General features: G+C 36.3%; 1 protein-coding gene across 10 annotated transcripts in view; it reads right to left on the bottom strand.

Annotated features, from left to right (window-relative positions):
* The window catches only part of LOC107747688 (electrogenic sodium bicarbonate cotransporter 1-like), a 70295-nt gene that overhangs the window by 15590 nt on the left and 41517 nt on the right, over positions 1 to 13188 (bottom strand). For all 10 annotated transcript variants that reach the window (XM_016562287.1, XM_016562286.1, XM_016562284.1 and 7 more), the window contains 7 exons: positions 6932 to 7089; positions 6694 to 6781; positions 5944 to 6098; positions 4688 to 4801; positions 3843 to 4017; positions 2406 to 2539; positions 1384 to 1655 (listed from right to left, as the gene is read on the bottom strand). In XM_016562287.1, the coding sequence (XP_016417773.1) occupies positions 1384 to 1655; positions 2406 to 2539; positions 3843 to 4017; positions 4688 to 4801; positions 5944 to 6098; positions 6694 to 6781; positions 6932 to 7089 (1096 nt within the window). The remainder of the gene's footprint in view (positions 1 to 1383; positions 1656 to 2405; positions 2540 to 3842; positions 4018 to 4687; positions 4802 to 5943; positions 6099 to 6693; positions 6782 to 6931; positions 7090 to 13188) is intronic.

Genomic DNA, 13188 nt, shown 5'->3' on the forward strand with positions numbered 1-13188 from the left:
CTGCATGAAAAAAAAAAAAAAAAAGCGGATGACTGTAGACTGTATCCATTCCTGTTCTTGCAGTCTTCTTTTTATAGCGTCAGAGATGGAAACTCAAGTTACACTTAAGTTGCTAATAAATTGACTTGACTGAAGCCGCTGTCACAATAGACTTTGAGCGAGCAAAATTTTCTACAGACATTGCAACGGTTGTAATATGTCACACTCTGCAGCATCTTTTTTTTTTTTAACAAATTACATTAAAATTCAACATGTAACATTCAAAATATAAATATATTCAGTCTACTCCACTTTACTGCACAATCCTGCAGATTTAAAGTTTTCAATCTTCTGTTAGTCACGTCTTTACGTGATATGAATTCACAAGGCAGAGTTCATCAATTTGCATGCATATGAAAAAGTCAGTGGAACATAAACTGCATGTGACCACCCCTTTAAGGTGGCATCACATTAGCGAAATTTCTGTGTGGCGATGCATGAAGCACAGCTCACACAGAAGTCACTTTCAAACCAAACAGCTTTCTGTTGGTCAGCATGGCGAATTCACATGACCAGCTTGGAACCTTTCAGAAACCTGCAAAATGAAATATTTTGCCCTGGTTAAATTCCTGATTGGGTGGATTCCAATTAAAACGAATGGATTTTGACAGTAAAAATTCTTCATACAACAGTAAATGTGACAGCACCTTTATACTTGTAAACTCGAAAAGCAACATTAGACCTGGGGCCTGTACCATGATGGTAAGTTGAACAAATTCAGAGTTACAGGATTAGTTTCGAGTTGACAAAACCAAACCACTCCAATCCGGCTTTGTTGGTGCCATGATGCTGATCATCAACTTTCTTTGTCAACTCAGGCTTTGATCCTGAGTTTGTGGAGCGTGTGCACATAAATGTGTGACATCAGTGGCTAACAGCCAATCACATGCCTTGCAACACAGAACAAGTGTGATTCACTTCTCGCGAGAGACCCAGGGAGATTCAAAACTCTTTTGCTAAAGGTTAATAGACTGAAGAATATGAGAAATTTAAACACCATGTAGTCAAGAAGAGGAATGAAAGTATGGTAACTCCACTTGAACTCAAAGTAGCACATTTTGGATCCCAAGCAAGGGGAAAAAGGTCACTTTGTGCTACATCATATCTGCTTCACTGAGCAAAGTAATGCTACATATGCATCAGTAATCTTTTTTTCCTGTTCGGGCAGCACTCATCGTTTCTTGCATCTGGTGTGGACATGTCGGAGAGACTTAGGAAGGCCATTCACAATTTAAAATGAAAGTAAAAATTCAGGTAAGTTTACAAACCTGCAATGAATGAAGGTTTAGTATCTAAAACTTCAAAACAAGAAAACATCAGAGAAAGAGATGTACCAGGTCTTACCATCAGTGGGTGCCATACACATGCAGTCATACTGTGTGACGTAATCCATTTTATAGTCTGAGTTGATCGGGTAATAATGGGCCAACTTCAGCATCTTCTTGAAGGCGTCATAGATGAAGATGAAGCTGATGAGCGAGGAGAAGCCCTCTTCTGTAAATCGGGTGAAATACTGCACCAGGAAACTGGCGTCAGTGGCCACCAGGACTAGACAGAAGAAGGCCGACCACAGACCGATCCAAAGACGGAACTCTAGGTAGTCAAAATCATGATCCCTGTGGAGGACAGTATGAACAGAAAATGAACTCATGTCCCTCCAATTTTCAAATCATACAGCAATAAAAAGCATACTACCATTCAAAAGTATGGGTGGGGTAAATTTTTAGTGTTTTTGAAAGAAGTCTCTTATGCTCACCAAGTCTGCATTTATTTAATCAAAAATATAGTGAAAACAGTAATATTGCGAAATTTTATTACAATTTAAAATAACTTGTTTTCTATTTTGATATATTTTCAAATGTAATTCATTCCTGTGACGGCAAAGCTGAATTTTCAGCAGCCATTTTCCCAGTCTTCAGTGTCACATGATCCTTCAAAAATCATTCTAATATGCTGATTTGGTGCTCAAGAAACATCTTATTATTGTCAATGTTAAAAAAGTTGTGATGCTTAATATTTTTTGTGGAAACTGTAATAGATATTTTTCAGGATACTCTGATGAATAGAAAGATCAAAAGCATTTATTTAAAATAATTATTTAGTAATATGGTAGTCCTTACTGTGACGTTTGATAAATTTAATGCATCCTTCGTGAATACAAGTACTCATTTCTTAAACAAACAAAATTATTGTACTGACCCATAACGTTTGAATGGTGTATCTATGACCAGCGCTGGAAATCAGTATGTACTGAACACTTCAGTAAGCTTTATTTACAGAATCTAAGTTTCAGTTAACTGCTAAATAGTCAGTATATGCAGTAGTTAGTTTGTGATGACACATTCTGAACAAAGACAATGACGCACCTGCTGAAGTTAAAGAGCAGCCTTTCAAACACCAGCACTGGCCCCGTACTGCTGAGGATGATCAGAGGCTGCCCAGCCAAGAGACAGAAGATGGCTCCAGACACCGCTGTACCCAGAAAGCTCTCCAGCACACCCTTCACACGACTCACAATGAAAAAGAGCCAAAGGGTTAGGGAAAAACCCAACTGAGGCTCAGTCACAATCACGTTCCCTGGAAAGAAAGTCTGTTAAAGTGTGTTTAAAGCCCTGTTCATACGAGACTAGTTTTCCTTGTTCACCTTGTTTTATCTCATGCAAATCTGTGCTTTTCTCACACAACCTCTGTAAAAAATTACAAAGCAAATTAACTGTAGTTTTTCAGCTAAATCCACGGTACTCTGAGAAATGTAATCTAAAGACCTCACTCGCAGAAATGGCTCAGAATTGAAACCTAATGAATTACTTCCCTTAATGATGTATATCATTTTCAAAAAATAGATTTTATTACCCATAAATTTAATTAAGTGTTGCACATGGCCTTCCATAATGCCAATATCCAGACAACAGACTCCCACCCTCATTATTAACTAGTCCAGTCCAAATCAATACATGAAATCACAGGCGTGCACTGTTAATAACTGAAATCCAAACACTGTTTGGAAAACTAATCCCATAGTGCTTATGAAAACTGTTGTAGTGAACTCCCACTGAAGAGACAAGTGACTTCATGTTACAGTCTTGCTTCGCAATTTAAATCCCGTCTGAATCAATAACGTGTGTGTTTTCCTCACACAATCTTAGTAAAAATAACTCAGGCAACCTCTGAGAAATCTAATCCCATCCGGATGGGAATGTCTGTGAATGTGGTATACTATTTACCACTTTATCTGTCTTTTGACCTTCATCAAATACAGTGACTAAAATTAAATATCTTGTTATGCTGCTTGGTACACCTTTATTAAGGATTTAGACTTTTTGTTAAGTAAAATAACAAACAATAGTTGGTGGCTAAAATGGTCCGGACATCCCATTTGATGTAAATGGAATCAGTAAGGAGAGTCCGATCTACTTTGTACTACTCAGAACAGTCACTATAGACCTCATCTTAATGAATTCCCTCATTTAATGTTATAAATGTTATAATGTATACATAAATAAATCGTAATAGAAGATCCCTCTAAATTACACTTTGCTAACTGACAAATACTGAAGGGCTTTCCTGAGCTAAAACAACTTTAAATTACTAACATGACCTTTAAACTAGAGGTAACATTTCAAAAGGTGGGCAGAGAAGAAACTGCTCCCAGTGTGTGTCAGTTAAAGATTGACAAAATTGAATTGCACTATAATCCCTGGCAAGGTTTGACTGATACTTATTTAGAAAGATTCGGGCACAGTGAGCACATGGCACATCCGTGAACTCATGAAGTTTCTCATGATTTGCAGCTTTATCTTCACCTGCATGTTCTCTGTGGCGTCGCCCAGCAATCCTCCGAATGTGATGGCATTGGTTACTGTTCCCAGGTAGATGAAAAGAATGGCAGACAAAGACTGGATGTGTAGTGCATCATAGAAATCACTGAAGAAAAAGGGGGCTTTTCTTTTGACATCAAGAATAAGGCCTCCACAAAACCTGAAGAACAAAACATATGACATAATTGTTATAGTAATTTTCATTAAATTTTTACATGGTATCTTAATCTGCCTTCCTCTCTATTCAAATGAAACTTAAAATCTGGTATTCCATTTATAATTTTAACCTAATAATAACATTAAAATAAATAAACATGCAATAATCACAAAAATGGTAGGATTTTGAAAATTAAATATTATGATGAACAATGAACAAGAAATATTATTATATACTATTTCTGAGCCAGTAATGAAAGCAAAAGAGGGATATACCAAATACTAAAAAAAATAAATTAATTTTAATTTTATTAACTATTATTAATTTATTAGAAATATTTAAAAGTAATATTTTAAACAGTAGCATGGTTTACTGGTATTATTAATTGGTAACATCTATTTAGTGCAAAATACTACACATACACAGACCAAAGGTCAAGGTGTTTCTAAAACCAACAGTGGGACTGCACTGTACTAGTAAAAAAAATCTAATCTAATGATAACAGTCAGTACTCCGTAAACAGAGCACATGCTGACTTCAATGTTTGTCTAATATTAAGATAATTCTAGTCATTTTGAAGAGTCAAACAAACCTTCATCTGAACTAAATCATGATGTTCAGAGGTTCAGCATAATCTGTTCCTCCAGAAGAATTTATACAAACATTAACTCACTTCCCCGTCTTCTTCAGCTCATCGCCTACTGCGTGCCCCCCGCCCCCATGTCCACCGCTGTGAGGGGTGTCTCCATTCATCTGTGTGCTGTCCCCTCCAGCATACATGTTCTTTCTGGACAAGATAACCAACAAATGAACAAGACACTTGATGTTATTAATGCCCTAAAATTACCGTTATAAGGGAGGAAAGAAAGAACAGAGAAAGATAGATGACAAAATAAATCAATCAATCAATAAAAAATCCCTGCAAGCTCATACACTGGTACTGTAGCTCACATAATATATTAATATGTTACTCATTCAATCATTCATATGGTATATAATCATTAAGAAAAAAAACTAGGAACGATGGATAGAACTATATGATAATAGACAATCAGATAAAATGATCAAACAATAGATAAAATGATAAAACAACAGATAAAAAGACAGACAGAGAGATAAAACGACTTAACGATAGATAAAATGGTGGACTGATAAATAAAATGATAAGATAGACAGACAAACAGATAGATAGATATGGATAGATAGAAAAAAGATTTAAAAATAGATAAAACAAAAGCAATACATGACAGACTTTAGATAGACAGACAGACAGACAGACAGATAGCTGAACCAGTTCAGTCTGTTGTTTATATTCAACAACCCATGAATGAATGCATGAGGTCTACTGTGTGTAGTGTGTTGTGTACACTGTGTGCTATGCTGGGGTGACTGACTGCTGCGGGCACACTTCTCTGCTTTATGGCTAATATGGGCTGGTACAGACTGACATGGCAAGATGAGGAGGCAGCCTGCTGTCACTTCACCTGAAGCCAAAGAGAGGTGACGTACTTCATCTAATTAACTGCTGCTCTGCTCCTCCAAACTGAATGAATGAATGGATGGCCTGGCCAACTGTCCTTTGAAACGACTTCCAGACCATGTGTGACATACATTATGTAATACACTGTATATGGCTTAAAGAGTTTGGCTACTAAAATGAAAAAGGACCTGTATACCCATTTTACTGACTTTCTACTGTCATTTGTAACAATAAGATTTGATTTGTACCACTTGCATTGAAATTACTTTAACCCTTTAAACAACTGACAAACTATATATCTGACAAAAAGGGACAGGCTCAGAAAAGCTATCTCACCATTGTTTGAGTCATTTCAAAACGGAAACACTGACAGACTTTGATGTGGGATATGAGTGGGGCTTCAGCAAAAGAAAGAGTGACAGGCTGATATGGGCTCTCTACATCATTACCTTTTATCTGAGGATGGCAGGGATTTTGGAGGCTCTATCCTAATGGCAGGGTCCCATTCTCCAGGAGGAAGGACAATGACCTCATCCAAGAACTCGTCAATGCCAGCGAGGAGATCTTGTCTGTCCTTGGCTTTGTACGCAATTTCATGGAAGACCTTGATAAGAGTACGGTGATTACTGGCCAACTCTCTCCACATATGACTAATCCAAGCACAAACCTTTTTTTTTATTGTATAAAATCATAAAAGAACATAACTGCATTTACAGTTAGGTGTGACTATTGAATTGACCTGATCGAATTGGCCTGTTCAGACAGGAGCGGCTTGAATACTGCTTTTAGGATTGAATAACTAAAGACAAGCCCATTCTTTATTATGGTGATAGCCATAAGTATCGTCTACCACCTGTGTACCAATCTCTCAAAATGTGTCCTGAAATGAAGAGAGTCAGTTCTGTTCAGTGTTGATATTGTTAGCTAAAACTAAAACGAAAAAAAGTTTTCATTAATTAAAATAAAGCTAAAATAAAATATAAATACTAAATGAAAAACTAAAAAAAAACAAAAAAAAAATGAAATGAAATGAAACGTTTGAAAATGCTACAAGTGCTAACAGAAATAAAATCAAAGCTAAACGGAAATATAAAAAATAAATAAATACAACTAAAATAACACTGGTTCTGCTGTGTGAACGAATCAAAATTTTGAAGTGATATAGGACAGACAATTAGCTAAAATTAGCATTTACCTACCTCATCAGACATCAGGGTAGCGATTGCTCTACCAATTTCATGGTATGACTTGGCTTTGCCTTTGGGTCCAAGAAGAATGAACAGAAACCTGGAGAAGACGATACAAACTATTAGCACACCTAAAGTTAAACACACATATTTTCTATTGGTTTAATAAAAGCCTATTTTTGACCAGAACACCTCTCTGCCACTATGTTTACTTTCCTTGCTGGCCCTGTGGGATGAAAGCAGGGCATACCTGGTGGGCACAGGCACTTCAGTCAGTGCCCCTAACATGACAGCCTGCTGCAGCCTGACAAAGGCCACAAAAGGAGTGTCCAGGAAGTCCACTTCTCCAACGAGGACATTGGAAGCTTCAGCATCTCTGGGCAGCTTCTTCATGAACTTGTTCTTCAGCTGGACACATGCAGGATGGGATTTTAATGAAGCTCGGTAAGGAAGAAGAAACAAATGAACAAAAGCGCACAAATCAAGCTCCAGCACATGACCTCATTAAACATACTGCACGGTTGGCATTCTGTGCCAAGACTTTCATGAGGTGAGATGTGATGAATCCAACAACTGCAACTGTCCAACTAATGAAAATTACAAAGATTGGTGGCTGCATGTGGAATTGTTCATTCTAAGGTTCAGCAAGGGCCCATTATGGCTCCTGCATTCTTTTGCTCTTAACTCGGAGGAACCAGTGGTAACCAGTATAAAGAACTGTTAAAGTAATTTTATTTATACGGGCTGATGTTCCTACCAGTGATAAAATGAAGGCCAACTTCAAAGGCAGCGGCATCTGCAGCTCAGACTTTGAGGCCATGCCAAATGTGACATTTACAAGCCAAAGATAATTAGTACACCCTGCTCACATAACCATGAATTGTTAAGCAACTTCAACTGGTGTCTCCAAGGTCATCACTGTGAATTTTAACAGCTAAAAGTATCATTTCACAATCACTCAAGCATATATAAAGTACTTCTATATGTTCATTACTTTCAATAATGTAACCATTTATTACTCTTTAACTGTGACAGAAATCTATCAACATGTTAATTATGAAGCTCATAAATCAGATTTGACAGCTCTGCTGATAACAAGGATGGGGTTACAATGTCAGTCATTAATAAATGAGTCCCTAGTATACTGCCAATACATAAGTCTTATTGAACAGTCAGAGTAAGCAGTTTAGTTAACCACTGACGGAAGAACACTGGAAACGCAAGCACAATGGAAAACATTTAACCTGGAGTACCGGAGCACATGACGGGACAGACCACTCACTCATCAACAGCACTATCTTCATAGATCATCTGTTTTGAAGGTCTTTTATTTGCTTTTATTCCATTATACAATTGATCCTAACACTGATTAGCATTGAATTACAGTTGTCAGATAAAATATGCACATATCCTGATGCATTAACAACTGTAATAATGCGATGAATGGGATGACCTTTTTGTCTTCTAGAGAAAAGATTACATATTTTAAAACTCAACATTTTTTTGACAATTTGGAAAGTTTTTACGACTTAGAAAACCATGATGACTCCTCTTGTATAAACTTTGTAGACACTAGTTAAGGAAGGTAATATTTTATTTGTACATGGAGATGTATTGAAAGGTTATCTTTTTTGTTATGCTTATTTAGTTAGTTAAAGTTTATTTTTTTCTTGTCATTTTCTTGAGATTTGAATGTATTAGAAAAAAAAAACGATTTGCTGTCTACCATCTCTGGTCATTAAATATAATCTATCACCAGATGTAAAGAGATAGTTCACCCATAAATGACAATTGTGTCAAAACTTACATTTATTCTTGAGTTTGATTCACTGGAGTGAACATTTTGTTTAAAAATAATGACTTAAACTACTTAAATTTGGTAAATCAAGATTTAATGACAAAGTTCGTTACACAAAGGTATAACACAGCTTCAGAATATGAAATATAGTGCAGTGTAGTAGTCATTTAAACTAATTTCATTATACTTCTGAAGAAGCCTCCTCTTGTTTGAGAGAAGAAAGTAATACAGGTTTGGAACACGATGACTTTTTGAACTATCCCTTTAACACAGTTTGCTCGGCTAAAAAAAAAAAAAAAAGAGAAAAAGTACAGTTGTCAGATAAAATATGCACATATCCTGATGCATTAACAACTGTAATAATGCGATGAATGGGATGACCTTTTTGTCTTCTAGAGAAAAGATTACATATTTTAAAACTCAACATTTTTTTGACAATTTGGAAAGTTTTTACGACTTAGAAAACCATGATGACTCCTCTTGTATAAACTTTGTAGACACTAGTTAAGGAAGGTAATATTTTATTTGTACATGGAGATGTATTGAAAGGTTATCTTTTTTGTTATGCTTATTTAGTTAGTTAAAGTTTATTTTTTTCTTGTCATTTTCTTGAGATTTGAATGTATTAGGAAAAAAAAAACGATTTGCTGTCTACCATCTCTGGTCATTAAATATAATCTATCACCAGATGTAAAGACATAGTTCACCCATAAATGACAATTGTGTCAAAACTTACATTTATTCTTGAGTTTGATTCACTGGAGTGAACATTTTGTTAAAAAATAATGACTTAAACTACTTCAATTTGGTAAATCAAGATTTAATGACTGTTCGTTACACAAAGGTATAACACAGCTTCAGAATATGAAATATAGTGCAGTGTAGTAGTCATTTAAACTAATTTCATTATACTTCTGAAGAAGCCTCCTCTTGTTTGAGAGAAGAAAGTAATACAGGTTTGGAACACGATGACTTTTTGAACTATCCCTTTAACACAGTTTGCTCGGCTAAAAAAAAAAAAAAAAGAGAAAAAGGAAAGGTTATCTTTTTTGTTATGCTTATTTAGTTAGTTAAAGTTTATTTTTTTCTTGTCATTTTCTTGAGATTTGAATGTATTAGGAAAAAAAAAACGATTTGCTGTCTACCATCTCTGGTCATTAAATATAATCTATCACCAGATGTAAAGAGATAGTTCACCCATAAATGACAATTGTGTCAAAACTTACATTTATTCTTGAGTTTGATTCACTGGAGTGAACATTTTGTTTAAAAATAATGACTTAAACTACTTAAATTTGGTAAATCAAGATTTAATGACAAAGTTCGTTACACAAAGGTATAACACAGCTTCAGAATATGAAATATAGTGCAGTGTAGTAGTCATTTAAACTAATTTCATTATACTTCTGAAGAAGCCTCCTCTTGTTTGAGAGAAGAAAGTAATACAGGTTTGGAACACGATGACTTTTTGAACTATTCCTTTAACACTAACCCAGTTCGGAAAAAAAAAAAAAAAAGAGCAACAGGCTTAGACAAAATAGGCAGCCCAATATGATCATCCCTGTTTGGTGGGAATAACATTTATAAACACTCAATTCAACTCATGCTTAATCATCTGGGAACTTAGGAAGAAAAGCCACCATGGAGTGATAAAAATAATCTTAACCATGAATGAAACAAGAACAGGTGAGGAAGCAATGGCCATAGATGGAAAGGAGTGATGTCACAGATTGTAACTGGAGGCCAGATTGTAGACAGCATTACTAGAGGAGCGTAAGGGGATGATTAAGGTATTAGAAGGACACACCTTAAACAACCCATAGTGCTTTTCTCAGACTTATATGAATGTTTACCTCTGAGCTTCATTATGTAGGAGTCACAGAAGGGTCGTCAGATGCTTATGTTCAGTTATTTCATTTCAGCAGCACAATATGCTGAACACAACACCATACAAAGTGGTGAAAAAGTGAATTTTTTTTACACTGTATGTGTTCCAATTTTATTCCAGGTGACTTCTGACCTTAGGACACATCACACACTTCAAGCAACTTCCATTAAAATAAAATATTACATCTCTACCAAAGCTGTCCGGCTCTCTGGCAGGTAGTATGTGATGTGGAAAGGCTTAGCATCATCTCTGATACTGGATTACTTACACTGCTAGTGCAAGCAATGTTTTATTACCTGACAGCCTGCATTTTGTGTAGTCAAGCCATGGAACAGATGACTTCCTGTTGGAGCTAATGTGAATTAAGTGCTGTCAACTGAAATCTCAGCAAATATGTTTAAATAAATGCTTTACAACTGAGTGTTGCTATTTTCGTCATACTGTATTTGTCTAATTTCCATAATTCTTTATAAAATTATTTTTGTCAATGCTTGAAAGACTAATAAGATTATGGTGCTGCCTTAGGGGGGCACTCTCTCAGAGGAAAAACGTCATGGTATTCTTGTCCTACATTACAAAAAGAAGCCTTAAGACTTCATCCTAAGAATCGTGAAATGGATATTAAGTTCACTCAATTTAGAACAGCAATTTATTATATAAAAAAAGATTCGTTATACAAAAGGGAAAATTATTCAACAGTCTAAACCAGCATACCAAATCACTTATAAATACTCATTCATGTTCCTTAGGTTACCATTCATTTCCAGATCTGTGAATGTCTAATCTCAGAAAGCAGGAATGATATCATCAAAAAAAGAAAGAAAAAAACGTGTGACAACTCAAGAGGCTTTCACAGTGCATGACACGACGCCTAGCCATCCCTCAATCTGTGCTTACAATCGCAATCTGTCCATGTCTCTGGGCCACCTCACACAAGCAGCCTCTCAATCCCCCACTCTGCCAAAAGGGGCAAGGGGCTTCTCCTCTGAGTCAACAGCTGAGGCCTTACAGCAATCACATCCACACTGGTTTATTCAGCATGTAGCACATGAACAGAAACACTGTCAAAAATTTGCCAGCTATTTCACATAATGCTGCATTCAGCAAGAAGGGGCGCATTCCCACGTTCAAGGGAAAGATTGTAAAATTTCTCTGTGGTGAACTTCTGTGAAGTGAGTTAATTTTTATGGTTTGTCACAGATTGACACCACCCTAATGACCTTTTGGTGCTCCCTCAATGAAAGACCAAGAACTTCCCATTAGGAATGGAAGTTATTTCACACCAACTCTGTCCTTGTGTTACACGCTCCACTGCTTCTGTTCTGTTGTGCATCTAACGTGCACCGCAATGTCCTATTTTATCATTAAGAAAACAATAAAAAACTGAAGTGGCTTTATCAGTTTAGTCACTGAATGTGTTTATGAGCACATATTTTTGGCAACCCAAATTACAGTCAAATACAGATGCTTTTATATTTGTACACACACATACAGTGCTGCTTGAAAGTTTGTGAACCCTTTAGAATTTTCTATATTTCTGCATAAAATGACCCAATACATAATTAGATTTTCACACAAATCCTGAAAGTAGACAAAGAGAATACAATCAAACAAAGGAGACAAAAATATATACTTTGTCATTTATTTATCGAGAAAAATGATCAGGTGTTAAATATTTGTGGCAAAAGTATGTGAATCTTTGCTTTCAGTATCTGGTGTGACCCCCTTTTGCAGCAATAACTGCAAGTAACGTTTCTTATAACTGCTGATCAGTCCTGCACAACGGCTTGTAGGAATTTTAGCCCATTCCTTCGTACAGAAAACTCTGTGATGTTGGTGGGTTTCCTCCTATGAAGTTCTTTAAATAAAACAGGGCACACACTGACACCTGATAGTCATCTCACTGATTAAAAACACCTCTGAACAGATGGACTCTAATTTCACCTTCAAATTAACAGCTAATCCTAGAGATTAACATACTTTTGCCGCTCACAGATAGGCATGGGCCGATTACCGGTTTCACAGTATACCGCGATTTGAAAATTTCACGGTTTCAAAACCACTAATATTTTTTCGTTATACCGGTCCTGCGGTATGCGCTGTTTTTCATGTCTCCTCAAAGACTGAAAGTGTAGGAATCCCTCAGGTTGAGTGCAGTGTAGAGAGTAACACGACCCGTGTGTGTGTGTTTGTGTGTACCTACTTAACCATATTTTGGGGACAAATTTGTACCCAAAAGTGAGCAAAACCTGACAAAATCGGCAAAAACCTCAATTTGTGGATGTCCTCATTTGTAAAACTGTTATAAAAATAAAGTAAACAAAGTTTTTTTTTCATTTTATAATTTTAAAATGCAGAAAGTTTTCTGTTAGGGGTAGGGGTGGGTTTAGGTTAAAAAGTGTATAACTATCTGTATATAAAAACAATAGAAGTCTATGTAATGTCCCCATTTAGATAGCTAAGTGTGTGTGTGTGTGTGTGTGTGTAAAATAGTATATCAGTCTGGCGAGTAAACAAAAAAATTTACTAGCCAATGGCGATTATATTGCCAAGGTGTGCGTAGAGGGGTGCGATACCTGTCATCATCCAATCACAGCCCCCCTCACGCAGTATACGTTAAGTAAATCAGAAATCGTGAACATAACTGTTCGAGGAAGGCTGCGGAACCCTCTGCCGGCTGGTCGCTCCCGCATCACAGCAAGCGCCGCTCGTACTAACGCCAATTCCGTCCTTGTTTTGACTTCAGTAAATCAGTTTTGGTGAATACAAACAACGTGATTATTTTTCATGAGTCCAACATCCTGCCGCGCAAGAGACGTGA

This window comes from Sinocyclocheilus rhinocerous, unplaced genomic scaffold (genome assembly GCF_001515625.1).
Source record: "Sinocyclocheilus rhinocerous isolate Xijiao unplaced genomic scaffold, SAMN03320098_v1.1 scaffold2846, whole genome shotgun sequence".
Classification (NCBI taxonomy): domain Eukaryota; kingdom Metazoa; phylum Chordata; class Actinopteri; order Cypriniformes; family Cyprinidae; genus Sinocyclocheilus; species Sinocyclocheilus rhinocerous.